Here is a 17,549-nt window from a genome sequence, read left to right on the forward strand (position 1 = left end):
AGCTCCACGTGTGATTAAGCCTGCACACGTCTACACACACACACACACACACACGTCACATCGGTGCTGTCAGGACAGCTGGTGGGTGGTGGTGATCTGAATTTCCAGACTGTGTTACTGCAACCCAGTTGAGCAAGGAGGAGGAAGCTGGATCAAGAGAACACAAGACTTCCCTGTATAATTTGGGGGAGGGGAGGGCCTACTTCCTATGAATCAAAACCACTTCAAAATAAAAAGGGTTTTTTTTTTCTTTTTAATGCAGTAGAAAGGGGGCAGAAGCATTACGGAATTCACAGCATCTTGTTACTACAGATTTTGTTAATTAAGGAATAAATTCATGGGCAGCTAGTACCCTCGAGGGTGACGTCAGAGATTTTGTAATTCCGAAAAGATTTTATAATTCAGAAATTCACAAGCAAAATCACCAGCACTGGGGAGAACATGGGGCCCTCACTATGGAGTCTTGGTTAACTGGTGCGGCCACTCTGGGAACAGTTTGGCACCAGTCAGGAAAGTTGGAAATGTGTGTGCCTTCCGACCCAACCACCCCACTCCCAGGTGCCAAGACAGTTTTATACGTATGCTCCAGAAAAGAGGCACAGGATTGTTCAGAGCAGTATTATCTGGAAATAGAGAAACTGTATGCTCGGTGCCTGGAGAACAGATCAATAGGCTGTGTCATGGTCATACCAGGAACAGCAGTCAAGGGAAATAATGTGCAACCACATGTTACTACATGGAGAAATCTCAGAACACCACTGAATGGAAGTCATAAAGTACACAGAGACTTCATTACACAAACATCAGAAAGCTGAAAAACAGAACCACCTAGCATTTGGGGATACATGCGTTCACGGCAGAATGTAACAGCAACCAAGGGCATGAATGGTGACTTTCGGGTTGCTGACAATCTCTGGGGGTAGGAGAGAGAAGACAGACCAGGGAAGAGCCAACGTGACCTCATAGGGACAGGACAATGTTCTGTATCAAGCTGAGCAGTGGCGTGCCCACGTGTTCATATTATTGTTGTTTTAACCATAAAGGCATTAAATGTACTCCTTTTGTGCACTGGTTTTGTGAAGCACAAGAGGATGAGTGTTTTATAAACAGTTATCAATTTTGTACCCTACCTTTACCACAAAACAATTTCCCGTGTATGACAAACAGCCGCATAACATTTAGTAAACCAAGTAGGTACAATTTCTTAATAAACTAATGATAACAATTTTCTGCTTTTGGACCAAAGTAAACATGTAGCACAAGGTACCAACGTAAAGGAGACTTACCTGGCCACACCGCTATCCCCACACAATTAACAAATAATTCAACAGAATAACAATGGCAAATACAACAATTGACAATAATAATAAGAGAGATCTACATACCACAATGATGGCGATCCTTCCTCCAACATCGCCAACAACTGTGATTGGGGGCTTTTCTTTAGGAATCAGCACTGGTCAGAATAAAACACACACAAAAGTTTCTATATTAAAGCCTTTAAAAAGTTAATGTCTCATGATAAAAAGACCCAAGAAACTAGAAACAGATGGGAACTTCCTCAACCTGAAAAAGGGCAAATATGAAAAACGCACAGCTGACAGCATACTTAATGAAAGACTGAAACATTCCCCTAACATCCGGAACAAGACAAAGGATGCCTGCTCTCACCATTGCTACTCAACATGGTACTGGATGTGCTAGCCACGGCAATTAGGCAAGAAAAAGAAAGAAAAGGTATCCAGATTGGACAGAAAGAAGTAAAACTATCTCTTTAGCAAATGACATGACCCTACATATAAAAAATACTAAAGAATCCACAAAGAACTACCAAAGCTAATACATCAATTCACCAAAGTTGCAAGGTAACACATAAAAATCAGTTCTTTCTACACACGAGCAATGAACAATCTGAAGAAGAAATAACTCCACTTGTAAAAGCATTGAAAAGAATAAAATACCTGAAAATAAATTCAACCAAAGAGGTGAAAGACTTGTACACTGAAAAGTATAATATACTGGTGAAAAAAAAGGAAACATAAATAAATGGAAAGATATCCCATGAATTTATTCCTTAATTAACAAAATCTGTAGTAACAAGATGCTGTGAATTCAGTAATGCTTTTGCCCCCTTTCTACTGCCAGTGAACTGTATACTTTAAAACGGCTGATTCTAGGTTATGTGACTTTCACTTCAATTTTTATTTTTTATTTTATTTTTAAGGATTTTATTTGTCAGAGAGAGAGAGAGCACACGCAGGGGGAGCGACAAGCAGAGGGAGAAGCAGACTCCCCACTGAGCAGGGAGCCCAATGTGGGGCTCAATCCCAGAACCTTGGGATCACGACCTGAGCCGAAGGCAGACGCTTAACCGACTGAGCCACCCAGGCATCCCTCACTTCCATTTTTAAAGAAAGGTCAGTGTCACTAATGAATAAAAGTAGGAGTGCTCTAGATCAGGGCTTCTCAACCTGGGCACCACTGACTTTTTGGTCAAATAATTCTTTGTGGTGGGAGCTGTCCTATGTGTTACAGGATGTTTACGGCATCCTTGGTCTCCTCAACTGTGACCACCAAAACTTCTGCAGACACTCCAAGTATGCTCAATGGGACAAAATCCATGGCATCCCTGCCCCGCACCCCCCAGTTGAGAACCAATGCTGTGGATTAAAAGAGGCTAAAGACAAAGGACAACTGAATGTAACGTGATCCTAGGTGGCGGGGGGGGGGGGGGGGACGACAGAAATGTAAAACCAAACAAAGCAAGATAAATCCCAAAACTGAAGTAATTCTGTACACTTTCCACACTTCCTTTTCCAGGCACCTAACCCCAGGACTGGGGAAAGAGTATAACGGTGTAGACTTTAGGGAATCAGCCTGACAAAAGCCGTGTGAACAGTCTTACCTTTGGATTCATAAATCTCACTTTTAGAAACTTACAATGAATAAGCCCAGTTACAGAAAAAGTGTTAACCCACCTATGTGCGTTACAACATTATACTGGCAAAGAACAGGTGAAAACATCAGGGTGCCTGGGAGGCTCAGTCAGTTAAGCATCTGACTCTTGGTTTTGGCTGGGGTCATGACCTCAGGGTCGTAAGATCGAGCCCCGCATGGGGCCCTGCACTCAGAGCAGGGTCTGATGGAGATTCTCTCCCTCTCCCTCTGCTCCTCCCCCGCCACTCGCTCTCTTTCTAAAATAAATAAAACCTTAAAAAAACAAACAAAACAGGTAAAAACAAATACCTGCTAGACCCTGGTTGGGCTTAGGTTTCAGCCACATTCAACAGCCATTAAAAATGCTGTTCATGCAAGTTTTCAATCACCTGGGAGAAGGTGTATTATGGAGCAACACGTGCATTCTGTGCCCATCTACACCACAGCTCCATAACCCAAGGAAGGAAACCATGGGAAGAGGCCCACCAAAAGATAAAAATGCTGTGTCTCTGGATCTAGTGCCGTAATGTTTTTAATATTTATATAATGGGCTCCTATTCTGGAAAAGTATTGCTTTCTATTTTTTTTTTTTTTAAGATTTTATTTATTTGTCAGGGAGAGAGCACAAGCAGGGGGAGCAGCAGGCAGAGGGAGAAGCAGGCTCCCCGCTGAGGAAGGAGCCTGACACAGGACCCGATACCAGGACCCCAGGATCATGACCTGAGCTGAAGGCAGATGCCCAACCAACTGAGCTACCCGGAGTCCCATAGAAAAGTACTGCTTTCTTTTTTAGTTGGCATTTTCCCTCTGTAAGAAACCAGAAAATACAAACTGAATTTTTAAATCTAATGATAAATATCAAAATCCTTTGATGTCATCACAATCTTAACAAGTATGTGTGAGATTCCATAGGAATAATGTTTTCTTTTGCCTCCATATGTCTATTTGCATCTATCTACTTGCTACTAACTTAAACAAGTCTAGAGGGCCAGGCCAGCAAATGTGTAAAGAAAGTTCAACATTTGGGATCTGTGGAATTAAAATTCTGCTGTATTCCCCCCCAAATCCTCTAGTGTTCACTGCTTGAGTCAAAATGTACACACAGAAATGTTACAATTACAACTGTGAACTAAACAAGCTGAAACATAAAGAGCAAATAAGTACATAAAGGAAATGTCAGAGAGTCCTGGCCCCTCGTTTTTAGATTGGAGACCACCAGCTCCGTCTCTGCAGTCCAGAAATGACTAGCTAAGGCCACACTTAAAGCTAAAGCCCAGGGGCACCTGGGTGGCTCAGTTGGTTAAGCGACTGCCTTCAGCTCAGGTCATGATCCTGGAGTCCCAGGATCGAGCCCCACATCAGGCTCCCTGCTCAGCGGGGAGCCTGCTTCTCCCTGACCCTCCCCCCCCATGGACTCTCTCTCATTCTCCCTCTCTCAAATAAATAATAAATAAATAAATCTTAAATTAAAAAAAAAGCTAAAGCCCAGAAGTTAAAAGGAGCTGGTTCATGTGAAGACGGCTGACACGTTCCTGAACGTAGCTGACATAATTGCAAAGCTGAATAGGTACATGCTTTCCCCCTGAGCTTAGGGAAAGGGCTCATCTCTGTAGAGGCCTGCCTGACACTAGCCCCTCACTGAGCAGATACTGGCTCTGAAAGGAAGGCCAGCCACAGGCCTGAGAGCCCAGCAGCCTTGCAGCGGGGTGCACATGCTAATGTGGGGCCTGATTAGCAAATCCCGAACCCTGGCTCCATCCCCAGCTCGCTCCCTCTCTCTTTTTTTTTTTTAAGATTTTATTTATTTATTTGAGAGAGAGAGCACAAGTGGGGTGAGGGTCAGGGGGAGAAGCAGACTCCCTGCTGAGCAGGAAAGCCCAATGCAGGACTCGATCCCAGGACCCTGGGATCATGACCTGAGCCGAAGGCAGACGCTTAACAACTGAGCCACCCAGGCGCCCCTCTTTAAACTCCCATCACAGTGGGAGAGGGCCATCTCCCAAGATGGAATAGGAGAGGCACAGGCCTTCTCGTCCGATGAGCCCATTGCTAGACTCCCAGAGCAGTGATATATGTGCGCTAAGTCACAAATGTAAGCCACAGATGTAATTTTAAATTTTCTAGCAGCCACATTACAAAAGTATTGGGAAATAGGTGAAACTAATTTTAATACATTTTATTTAATCAAAAATCTCATTTCAACATGTACTCAATAAAAAACTGATTAACAAAGACCTTTCACATCAAGAGTGTGTGTCCTTCGCACTCCCGGCACACCGTGGCTCCTATTCGCCCCATTCCAGTGGGCAGGCGGCCGCTGGGCTGGACAGCACCGCCGAGCCCGGCACAGCCCGAGGTCAAAGCCCTCCCGCTGTGCAACTGTGCAACTGCATCAGCCTCCCACATCTGTCCTCCCTGTCTCTTGCCTCTCTTTCCTGCAATCTATCCCAACACCCAGTGCAGGCCTGGACTTCTGAAGACACCTGCCCCCAGCTCCAGAGAACTTTGCAGCCTTCTATAATGCAAGTATATGAACTGGCATTTAAAATCCTCCCTTCCCCTCCAGCAGACTCCTGCCACCTTACCCCCATCTTTTCCCCCAAGGACCTTCCAGCACTCAGGGTGGTGTCCTTCCTGGTCACATCATGGCCGGACACAGGCCCCAGCCCTTGCCTCCAGAGCCTGCCCCCTGCGGGCTGTCCTGGCATCCTGATCTAACCGACGCCTGAACGCTGCCTCTCTCCACCTCAGCCCACCGAGATCCGCAGGTGCAGTCCCAATACAGCTTTCCTTCCTTCAAGTGTTCTCTGTTTGCAAACAAGCAAATTCCTGGGCAAAGCAAGAACGCGAAGGGGTCCAGAATATGCCACGATGGCATAAAAATGATTCTGAGCTGAAGACACTGGAGCTCCTGAAATTCCTTCCGGTCTAAAAGCAGAGCCCCCCAAAAGAACTCAAAAGAATTCAAATGTCGTAAGTCCCTTCCCAGGAACAACCAGGGAAGACTAACTTGCCACCTAGACTAGAAGTCAGCACCACTCCCATACAGACACGGTCACAGAACCATCCTACTTCCTTCTGGGCCAAGGGCCCTTCATCTCTCCTAAAAGTCACCTGTTTTCCAGCTTCCCCTGTTAAGATCCCCCCAATCCTAAACCCTGTCTTTTCTTGTGCTAATCTATCCTTTGTGAAATTTGCAGGCCCCTAAGCCAGAATCTAAAGAGGGCAGAGGAAAAGTTTTTCCTCCCCAACAGACTCAAAGGCAGTATTTTTTGTTTTTAATTGACAAGATGTTCATAAAGCACGAAGGAAGTTTCTTAAAAACAAACAAATTCACACATAACTGCCCCACCCCGTCACCTTTAGTATTCCCTCCGGGGCCTCTCACAAGCCCAGGTATACACTCTTGTATTCTGCCGATTTCCATATACTCCAGATTTTTCTCTTGTATCCAGCTAGGCTTAGCTGTATCAGTGGGCTGCATAATTAGTTGTGCTGATACAAGATAATTTATCAAGGCCCACCCTCTGCTAAGCCATTTGGACGTTTCCAATATTCTGCATTCAAAGTAGCACTATTAGTGAATAATATGCACAAAGTTTTTTGCTCGTGTTAAACTCTCCTCTAGGATATACTGCTGAGTGAATGGATGAAATTCCCTGAAATGGCAGAACTGAGCCTTTTCCTACTTCTTGCTATGATCACACAGACTGCTTCTAGAAGGCTCTATGATCCACAGGGCTATCAGAAATGCACTTGTTACAACTGGGTATTAATCCGTTTTTGCCCACTGAAAAACAAAAGAACAAAGAGAGAAGGGGCCATTCACAGTGGGAAGATGATACATTCGGGCAGCCTTAAAAAAAGCTACGAGGAAAGTGACAAAGAGGGGCCGGCACACTTACTGGGGATCTCCAGGCTGGGGTGGATGGCAGCTACACTCCTGACCATGGGCGGGGAGTGCCGTCCATCCACCAGGTCGGACTCGGCGTCCTGTGCTTCTCCGTGAATCACCGCGATTCCCAGGCGCAGACGCTCGGCGAAAGACTGTGCCCTGAGGGAGAGCGTGAGACACGGTTCAGAAAGAACGCGGCTTCCGTTGTCTGACGCTCACGGGGGAACATACGAGAACAGACATCCAGTGCAGTTTCCGAGAGGATTAATGAAAAGAGAGAGGAAATAATCTTCGAGTCCTAGGATCTGGGACAAAGCGTGGGGACCCCAGGTGATGAGCACGTCCCTCTCGCAGTGAGCACCAGTGGCCGGACAGCAGCCTGGTCTGCGCTCAGTGGGCTAGCTGCACCTGCACTCGCTAACTCTGCTAAGCCGCACCCTCCTTGCTTCTAACTGCTAACCCACCTCGCCACCCGCTTAATAGTGAGAACCAACCACAGGAGGCAAAGGGCATTAAATACTCCTCAAAGCCATAAGCGTCAATTTTTAAGTTTTACTGAGATATAAGTGAGACCTAACAATCTGTGCATATTTTAAACCGTACAATCTCATAAGCTCTGATGTACGCACACATCCATGAAAACCGTTAGCATGACGAAGACAATGAAGGTATCTATCGCTGCCAGACACGTCCTTGTGCCCCTCAGTAACTCCTTCCAGCACTAGGCAACCAACAATCTGCTTTCTGGCACCAGAGTTTGACCTTTTCTAGAATTTCCTAAGTGGAATCGGAGTATGTCATCATTTCTTGTCTTACTTTGTTCACTAAGGATAACATTTTGGAGATCCGTCCACATTATATGGCCTATCAACAGGTCACCCCTTCACACTGCAACAGTCCATTGTTTGGGTCTACCAGAGTTTGTTCAATTACTTGATACATTTATTTCCAGTTCTGAACCATGACAAAACTGCTTTGAACATTCATGTACAGATCTCTCCATGGACTCACGCTTTCCATCCTCTTGGGTAAAAACCTAGGAGCAGAATGGCTGGATCATAAGGTAAGGCATATATTTAACTCTCTAAAGAACCAGACTGTTTTGCCAACCGGTTATGCCATTTTACATTCCCCTGAGCAGTGCATGAGGGTCCCGGGGCCTCCATGTTCTCACCAACACATGGTGTGGCCGATTTCAAATGCTATCCATTCTAATGGTGCCTAGTGGTACCTCACTGTGCTTTCCGGTGGGACTTCCCTCATAACAAATGGTGCTGAACATCTTTCATGTGCTTATCTGCCATTTGAATATATACTTTGATGAAGGGTCTGTTTATCTTTTGCCAATTTTAGTTGGGTTGCTAGTTCTCTAAGTTTTAGGAATTCTTTATATCTTCTGAATGTAAGTTCTTTTTTTTTTTTAAGTTTATTTATTTAATTTTTTAAGTGATCTCTCCACCCAACATGGGGCTTGAACTCATGACCTCAAGATCAAGAGTCTCACGCTCTTCCGACTGAGCCAGGCAGGTGCCCCTGAATACAACAAGGTCTTTATCAGGCACATGCTTTACAAATATTTTCTCCCAATCTGTGCCTTCTCCTATATTCTCCCAGTAATGTCTTCTGAAGAGTAGTTTTAGGGGGAGTGGGAGAGGGAGAAGCAGACTTCCCGCCGAGCAGAGAACCCAATGTGGGACTCGATCCAGGGACCCCAGGACCACGACCTGAGCCGAAGGCAGACGCTTAACGACTGAGCCACCCAGGCGCCCGAGTAGTTTTACTTCTGATGATGTTTAACAATTATTTTCTTATAAAATGTACTTTTGGTGTCATATTTAAAAAATTTTTGTCCAGCAAAGTCACAAAGATTTTTCTCCCACGTTTTCCTCTAGAAGTTTTCTAGTTTTAGGTTCTACATTTAGTTACAGGATTCACTTTCAGCTGATTTTTGTATATGATGTGAAATATGACTCAAAATCATTATTTTGTATATGAACATCCTATCGTTCTAACACCATTTGTGAAAAGGACTACCATTTCTCTGTTGCATTGCTTTTGCACCTTTGCTGGAAACCAGTATTCCAGATACACACAGAGCTGTTTTTGGACTCAATTCTGTTCCACTATTCTATTTTTCTATCTTTACCCCAACGCTACATAATCACAGTCGCTTCAGCTTTACAGTAAGTCTTAACTTCAGTGTTAGATCTCCCACTTTGTTATTTCTCAAAGTCTAAGTAGCACTTACGCATGTACTGAGTGGATGGGCAAGTCCATCTCAATCCTATTTGGCCAACACCCAAAATCCCATAATCACTAGTGTGGAAAACACCCTAAGAAGTGATTAGTGGTCCCACTACCTTCCAGTAAACAAAATACAGGTGAATCACCATGGATCACTTTCTCCAACCCCTCTCGTCTAGGACAGATAATAAATGCCGACCTCCTAGCCAGAGAAGATCAGATGAGGTAACGTAGATAGATGTCTTCATACCAGCTCCTGTAACAGAATACCACAGACTGGGAGGCGGGGGGGGATGCTTAAGCAATAGAAATGTTATCTCTCACAGTTCTAGAGGCTAGCAGCGCAAGATGAAGGCACGGCAGAGCCGGTGCCTGGTAAGGGCCTGCTTTCCGGTTTGCAGACGGCCCATGTTGCTCACGGTACCCTCATGGGGCAGAGAACAGAGAACCACGGCAAGCACATGACTCTTCTCACAAGAGCACTAATCCCAGACATGAGGGCTCCACCTTCATGACCTAATCACCTTCCAAAGGCCTCACCTCCTAATACCATTATATTGGGGGTTAGGATTTCAAGATGAATTTTGGGGAGGGGGACACACACTCCGTCCACAATAGTAGCGAAAACATCTGACGCTACACATAAGCTCCCTGAGGGAGTGTTCTTAGGCCTCATCAGACCTGGCACAATAAACATCTGAATGGATAGATGACAAACACTGGGGGTGCGTAGGTGGCTCAGTCGGTTAAGTGTCTGCCTTCGGATCAGATTGTGATCTCGGGGTCCCGGGATCGAGCCCCACGTCGGGCTGCTTGCTCAGTGGGGAGTCTGCTTCTCCCTCTTCCTCTGTGCTTCCCCCCTCAAATAAATAAATAAAATCTTAAAAAAAAAAAAAAAAAGACAAACACTGTAGTACAGTTGACCCTTGAACAACATAGGTTTTAACTGCACTGGTCCACTTATAAGTGGATTTTTTTTTTTAATACAGTGCAATCCTGTAAATGTATTTTCTCTTCTTTACCATTTCTTAGTAACATTTTCTTTTCTCTGTCTTACTTGGAGTAAGAATACAGTATACAAATGACAAAATATGCGTTAATCGACTGTTTATGCTCTCAGTAAGGTTCTAGTCAACAGCAGTCTGTTAGTAATTAAGTTCCAGGGGAGTCAAAAGTTATGCATGGATTTCTGAAGCACGGGGGGGGGGGGGGTCGGTGCCCTAAGACCTGTGTTGTTCAAGAGTCAACTAAAAGCCAAATAAACTGAGCCCAAGGCTACCACAATGATAAAATCTCATCAACAAACGGTATTAGATATAAAGTAAGTATTACAGAAGTTACGAGAAGCCTATCCATATGGGAGAGACAAAGGAAAATTCATCATATTCTTTGGGTATTTAGTGGGTAAAAATGTATCAAAATGCACTGCTACCACTTCTCTTCCCGCTAAGATGGAGCACTCCTCCCACGGAGTACAACCAAAACCCTGGATATCATATATGAAACAGACGTAAGAAGACTGAAGGTGGAGAGGAGAAAAAAGACTGGCTGGGGACCTTGAGACTGTTGGAACGACAAGGTGGTCAGCCTGGTGGTCTTTTTGTCTCATCATCACAGACTTGCAGCTGGAGAAGCAGGCAACCCCAAAATGCCAACAGGCACATACCAAAAACAGCCCACACGAAAGCCTGCTTGCTCTAGCCAAAGGACCAAGAAAGGGGCAGCCTCCTAGGTCAGAAAACTTTAACACAGTAACTGCCCTTCTCCGGCCAACAGCCACAGAAAAAGCCAGCTACACCACTCCTGACACAAGCAAAGGTCAAGTAGGGGGGTCTACCCTACCCTTCCTCACCTGCCAGGCTATAATGATGAGCTCCAAACCCTCCAACAGGGCGGTTCCAGAGAAGGCCAAGGAGGGAGCTGGGACTTTCATCCCTACCGAGCGGTAATGAACCCCACCCCCCAGTGTCAGTGCAGCATGAACCCTGGACTTCCAACCCCACTCCGCAGTAAAAGGTGCCTTTCCCTCTCCCCTCTGAGGTGGTGTCAGGGAGGCCTCAGGGAGTCAGGAGCCTCACCAGTCTGGTGGTCACAAGGCCACTTCCCACTTGGTGTCAGTACAGGATCCACAGGCAGAGTACTCCCATTTCTACCTACTTGTGGGTGTTCTGATCACATTCTTACGACAAAGCTACGGTAATCAAAACAGTGTGGTGTTGACACACAGACAACAGAACAGATCTGAGAGTCCAGAAACAAACACAGACATCTATGGCCAACTGACTTTGGACGAGAATGCCAAAGCCACTCAAGGGGGAAAGAATAGTCTTTTCAACACATGGTGCTGGACGACCAGATGATCATGTGGAAAAGAAAGACGCTGGCCCCTGACACCTCCCTCCATAGACAAAAATGAACTCAACATGGATCAGCCACCTAAACATAAGAGCTAAAACTAAACCACCGGGAGAAAACACAGGGGCAAAACTTAATGACCTTGGATTTAGCAATAGTTTCTTATATATGATGCCAGAAACAAAAGCAGTAACAACACAGCTAACCCAGACTTCATAAAAATTAAAAACTTTTGTGTGTCAAAGAACATTATCAAGACAGGTAAAAGAGGGGCGCCCAGGTGGCTCAGTCGGTTAAAGCGTCTGCCTTCGGCTCAGGTCATGATCCCAGGGTCCTGGGATCGAGCCCCGCATCGGGCTCCCTGCTCAGCGGGGAGCCTGCTTCTCCCTCTCCCTCTGTCTGCCGCCCCCCTGCTTGTGCTCTCTCTCTGACAAATAAATAAAATCTTAAAAAAAAACACACACACACAGGTAAAAGACAACGTTCAGAATGGGGTAAAATATTGGCAAATCCTCTATCTGATAAGGACCTAGTATCCAGAATATATAAAGAACTCCCACAACTCAATCACAGAAAAACCCAATTAAAAAATGTGCAAAAAACCTGAACAGACATTTCTCCAAAAATATACCAACGACCAATAAGCACATGAAAAGATGCTCAACATCCTTCATCGTTCGAAAAGAGCAAATCAAAACCACAGTGAGAGGGCACCTGGGTGGCTCAGTCGGTTAAGCAAGCGTCTGCCTTCAGCTCTGGTCATGATCCCAGGTTCCTGAGATTGAGCCCCGCATCAGGCTCCCTGCTCAGCAGGAAGCCTGCTTCTCCCTCTGCCCCTCCCCCTGCTTGTACTCTCTCTCTCTCACAAAAATAAATAAAATCTTAAAAAAACAAACAGTGAGAGGCTATTTCACACCCACTGGGATGGCCATAATAATTATAATAATAATAATAAAACAGAAAATAAGTGTTGGTAAGGATGTGGAGAGTCTGGAACCCTTGTACATTCCTGGTGAGAATGGAAAATGGTGTTGCCGCTGTAGCTGAGCGGTCCCTCAAAAACATTAGCATAGAATTACCATATACCCCACACTTTCGATCCTTGGTACACATCCACGAGAAATGAAAAATACGTCGACACAGCAACTTGGACACAAACGTTCACAGCAGTAGTCTTCATACCAGCCAAAAGGTGGGAACAACCCAAACGTCCTTCAATACATGAACGGATAAACATGGTTTATCCACACAGTGGGGATTGCTCAGCTGTAAGAAGAAATGACTGACCAATACACGCTATGATGTGGATGAACCTGGAAAACAGGAGGCTACGTGAAAGAAACCAGACCCAAAAGGCCACGTATTTATGATTCCATTTATACGAAACGTCCAGGATTGGCAAATCCAGAGAGACAGAAAGCAGATTCGTGGTTGCCAGGGGCTGGGGAGAGAGGGGGCAAATATTTTACCCCATTCTCTATGCTGTCTTTCACCTGTGTGTGTTTTTTTTAAGATTTTATTTATTTGTCAGAGAGAGAGAGAGAGCACAAGCAGGGGGAGCGGCAGGCATGGAGAGTGATTTCTTAATGGGTATGGGGTGTTCCTCTGGAGTGATGAGAAAGCTTTGAAACCTGAGAAAGGTGGTGCCTGCACCACACTGTGAAGGCACTAACTGCCAACAAATTATATACTTTAAAATGATTAATTATACCTTACGTGATTTTCACCTTAACAACAACTAAAAGCCTGTATATCAGAGAAAAACAAATTACTACATTAAAACTGATCCAGCTCAATGCCCAGAAAAGTGTTTGACAGGTTTATACTCCAAAACGAGTCATGGTTTACTATGACTTCATCAAATGGACAAGACTCCGCCGATAGAGCTTCTCGAAGGAAGTGTGGTGTGGGCACAGTCTTGGCTGCACTGGACACGGCGACTTTATGTTTTTATCACAAGTGCCAGCCTAATTTATTTAATATCCTAAATGTCCTTCATAATTTATAATGGAAAACTCTTTATTGTAATGCCTTTTAAATCACTGGCTTACTGTCTGCACAAGCTCTCCCTCATCCTTCAATATCATCAGCCCGCGGGACCCAGGATGCAGGTACCTATGTTTTCTCATATTCTGCAGGGCTTCACAGGGATCCAGTGGGCAAAGGCATTCAATCAAAGACATAATTTTAAAAGACCATTTTTAGGGACACCTGGGTGGCCCAGTCAGTTAAGCATATGACACTTGATTTCAGCTCAGGTCATGATCGCAGGGTTTTGAGACTGAGCCCCACACTGGGCTCTGCACTGGGCGTGGACCCTGCTTAATATTCTCTCTCTCCCTTCCCCCTAATAATCTCTATCTAAAAGGAGAAGAAAGGGGGGGGGAGCTTTTTTCCTTTCTTCCTACATTTGCTTTTGTTCTCTCTCTTTCCCACAAAGTGGCTTTTCCAGAAAACATGGGTATATGAAATCCTCTCGACCCTAAACCACTTTAAATATTGTATTACTGATTTATCGGTTACTCCAGCTTACATGTAACTCTCAGCACTGCCTCTGGGTGTTTTTGTTCTGTAAAATGTCACTTTTTAACACATACCAAGAAGTGGCCTCTCGGCTGGATACAATTCTGTTAATAAATTACTGAGTTCCTGTAATAAAAGGCCATAAACAACTAAAAGTATATTCACTGGTACTGTAAACACCACGGATTTTAAACACCTTGCATGTGAAGGTCCACCAGTGGCTGCCAATCTGGAAATGAGAGAAGCACTGGATCAGGCTTCCTGACACCTGCGTGTCTTTGACTGGCAGGCGCAGACTGGGATTGAAAAAAAAAAGAGGAAAGTATATCATCATTTTTAAAATGGAGTCAGCAGACAATCTTTAAACTATCAGCCCACAGAATAAGAACAAGGGACACCAGTGGGAACCACTGAGGTAGAATCCAGCGCGTCCAGGATTCGATCGGGGGGATGACTCTCCATGTGGACCTGAGGAGCAGTGGTGAGCTCCCGCCTACCTCTTGGCCGAGGCTGGAGATTTGGCCACGATCACCGCATTCCTGTAATCCGGGATCTGTGACAGACAAGAGGTCAGGGATTACTCCCATGTCTCCATGAGGCTATTCACACCAAAACCCGACAGTCGATAAAAAGGAACATTCCAAGACTCAAAAATGTCATCTGGTCACTTCCAAGTTTTCCAAAAAGAGAAAAAGTTCAAAGTAAATTTTCCTTTTGAAAAATGAAGAAACCCCTACCTAGGAAAAAGTATTATCAAGGTAAGGAGAACCTCACAGACTGAAGACAAAAAAGTAGGGTGAACTGCTGATTGGCTCATATCCATGTGTTGGGGAATACTGATAGTGGGACATAAAGACATTTTTATCAAGTAACAGGAGGTCCTCTCATGAATCCCCATTGCATGCAACTTCCCAGTGCCAGGATGATGCCAACATGAATCCAAGGTAACTGTCCAATTCCAAATTAGTGCCGTCCATACAAAGGATTCCTGGGTCTCAGTCATGGCATATTAAAGAAACCAATTTGTTAAAGGATAATCATGACGGCGGAGTTTTATAAAGATATGAAGAACCCTTAAGAAAATAACTAAAATTTCCCTGTGAACACGGATGCAGAAATTCGCACTAAAATACTAGCCAATAGGATCCAACAGTACATTAAAAGGATTATTCACCATGACCAAGTGGGATTTATTCCTGGGCTGCAAGGTTGGTTCAACATCCGCAAATCAATCGATGTAATATAATAACGTTAATAAAAGAAAGAACAAGAACCATATGATCCTCTCAATAGATGCAGAAAAAGCATTTGACAAACTACAGCAGCCTTTCTTGATTAAAACTCTTCAGAGTGTAGGGATTTGGGTACATACCTCAATATCATAAAAGCCATCTATGAAAAACCCACAGCAAATATTATTCTCAATGGGGAAAAACTGAGAGCTTTCCCCCTAAGGTCAGGAACACGGCAGGGATGTCCTGTTCTATCACCACTGCAATTCAGCATAGTACTAGAAGTCCTAGCCACAGCAATCAGACAACAGAAAGAAATCAAAGGCATCCAAATCAGCAAAGAAGAAGTCAAACTCTCACTGTTCGCAGACGATAGGATACTTTATGTGGAAACCCCAAAAGACTCCACCCCAAAACTGCTAGAACTCATACAGGAATTCAGTAAAGTGGCAGGATATAAAATCAATACACAGAAATCAGTTACATTTCTATACACCAACAACGACCATAAGATACCTAGGAATAAATCTAACCAAAGAGGCAAAGAATCTGTATTCAGAAAACTATAGAATACTTATGAAAGAAATTGAGGAAGACACAAAGAAATGGAAAAACGTTCCATGCTCATGGATTGGAAGAACAAATATTGTGAAAATGTCAAAGCTACCTAAAGCAATCTACACATTTAATGCAATCCCCATCAAAATACCATCAACTTTTTTCAAAGAAATGGAACAAATAATCCTAATTTGTATGGAACCAGAAAAGACCCCGAACAGCCAGAGGAATGTTGAAAAAGAAAAACAAAGCTGGTGGCATCACAATTCCAGACTTCAAGCTCTATTACAAAGCTGTCATCATCAAGACAGTATGGTACTGGCACAAAAACAGACACATAGATCAATGGAACAGAATAGAGAGCCCAGAAATGGACCCTCAACTCTATGGTCAACTAATCTTCAACAAAGCTGGAAAGAATGTCCAATGGAAAAAAGACAGTCTCTTCAACAAACGGTGTTGGGAAAATTGGACAGCCACATGCAGAACAATGAAACTGGACCATTTCCTTACACCACACACAAAAATAGACTCAAAATGGTTGAAAGACCTAAATGTGAGACAGGAGTCCATCAAAATCCTACAGAAGAACACAGGCAGCAACCTCTTCGACCTCAGCCACAGCAACTTCTTCCTAGAAACATCACCAAAGGCAAGGGAAGCAAGGGCAAAAATGAACTACTGGGACTTCATCAAGATAAAAAGCTTTTGCACAGCAAAGGAAACAGTCAACAAAACCAAAAGATAACAGACAGAATGGGAGAAGATATATTGCAAATGACATATCAGATAAAGGGCTAGTATCCAAAATCTATAAAGAACTTACCAAACTCAACACCCAAAGAACAAATAATTCAATCAAGAAATGGGCAGAAGACATGAACAGACATTTCTCCAAAGAAGACATCCAAATGGCCGACAGACACATGAAAAGGTGTTCAACATCACTTGGCATCAGGGAAATACAAATCAAAACCTCAATGAGATAGCACCTCACACCAGTCAGAATGGCTAAAATTAACAAGTCAGGAAACGACAGATGTTGGCGAGGATGCAGAGAAAGGGGAACCCTCCTACACTGTTGGTGAGAATGCAAGCTGGTACAGCCACTCTGGAAAACAGTATGGAGGTTCCTCAAAAAGTTGAAAACAGAGCTACCCTACAACCCAGCAATTGCACTACTGGGTATTTACCCCAAAGATAAAAATGTAGTGACCCAAAGGGGTATGTGTACCCCAATGTTTATAGCAGCAATGTCCATTACAATAGCCAAACTGTGGAGAGAGCCAAGATGTCCATCAACAGATGAATGGATAAAGAAGATGTGGTATGTGTATACACACACACACACACACACACACACACACACACACACACAATGGAGTATTATGCAACCATCAAAAAAAACCGAAATCTTGCCATTTGCAATGACGTGGATGGAACTAGAGGGTATTATGCTAAGCGAAATAAGTCAATCAGAGAAAGACAAGTATCATATGATCTCACTGATATGAGGAATTCCTAATCTCAGGAAACAAACTGAGGGTTGCTGGAGTGGTGGGGGGTGAGAGGGATGGGGTGGCTGGGTGATAGACATTGGGGAGGGTATGTGCTATGGTGAGCGTTGTGAATTGTGTAAGACTGTTGAATCACAGACCTGTACCTCTGAAACAAATAATACATTATATGTTAAAAAAAAAAAAAAAAAGAAGATAGTAGGAAGGGAAAAATGAAGGGGGGGGAAATCGGAGGGGAAATCCATGAGAGACTATGGACTCTGAGAAACAAACTGAGGGTTCTAGAGG

At 44.1% G+C, this 17,549-nt stretch overlaps 1 protein-coding gene across 4 annotated transcripts in view; it reads right to left on the minus strand.

Annotated features, from left to right (window-relative positions):
* PRPSAP2 (phosphoribosyl pyrophosphate synthetase associated protein 2) overlaps nucleotides 1–17,549 on the minus strand; it is a 62,490-nt gene that overhangs the window by 7,648 nt on the left and 37,293 nt on the right. For all 4 annotated transcript variants that reach the window (XM_025864095.2, XM_025864094.2, XM_073881798.1 and 1 more), the window contains 3 exons: nucleotides 14,452–14,507; nucleotides 6,843–6,991; nucleotides 1,386–1,456 (listed from right to left, as the gene is read on the minus strand). In XM_025864095.2, coding sequence (XP_025719880.1) covers nucleotides 1,386–1,456; nucleotides 6,843–6,991; nucleotides 14,452–14,507 — 276 coding nt within the window. The remainder of the gene's footprint in view (nucleotides 1–1,385; nucleotides 1,457–6,842; nucleotides 6,992–14,451; nucleotides 14,508–17,549) is intronic.

The sequence above is a fragment of the Callorhinus ursinus genome, unplaced genomic scaffold (genome assembly GCF_003265705.2).
Source record: "Callorhinus ursinus isolate GAN/ISIS: 27379988/994484 unplaced genomic scaffold, GSC_fseal_2.0 scaffold43, whole genome shotgun sequence".
NCBI lineage: Eukaryota > Metazoa > Chordata > Mammalia > Carnivora > Otariidae > Callorhinus > Callorhinus ursinus.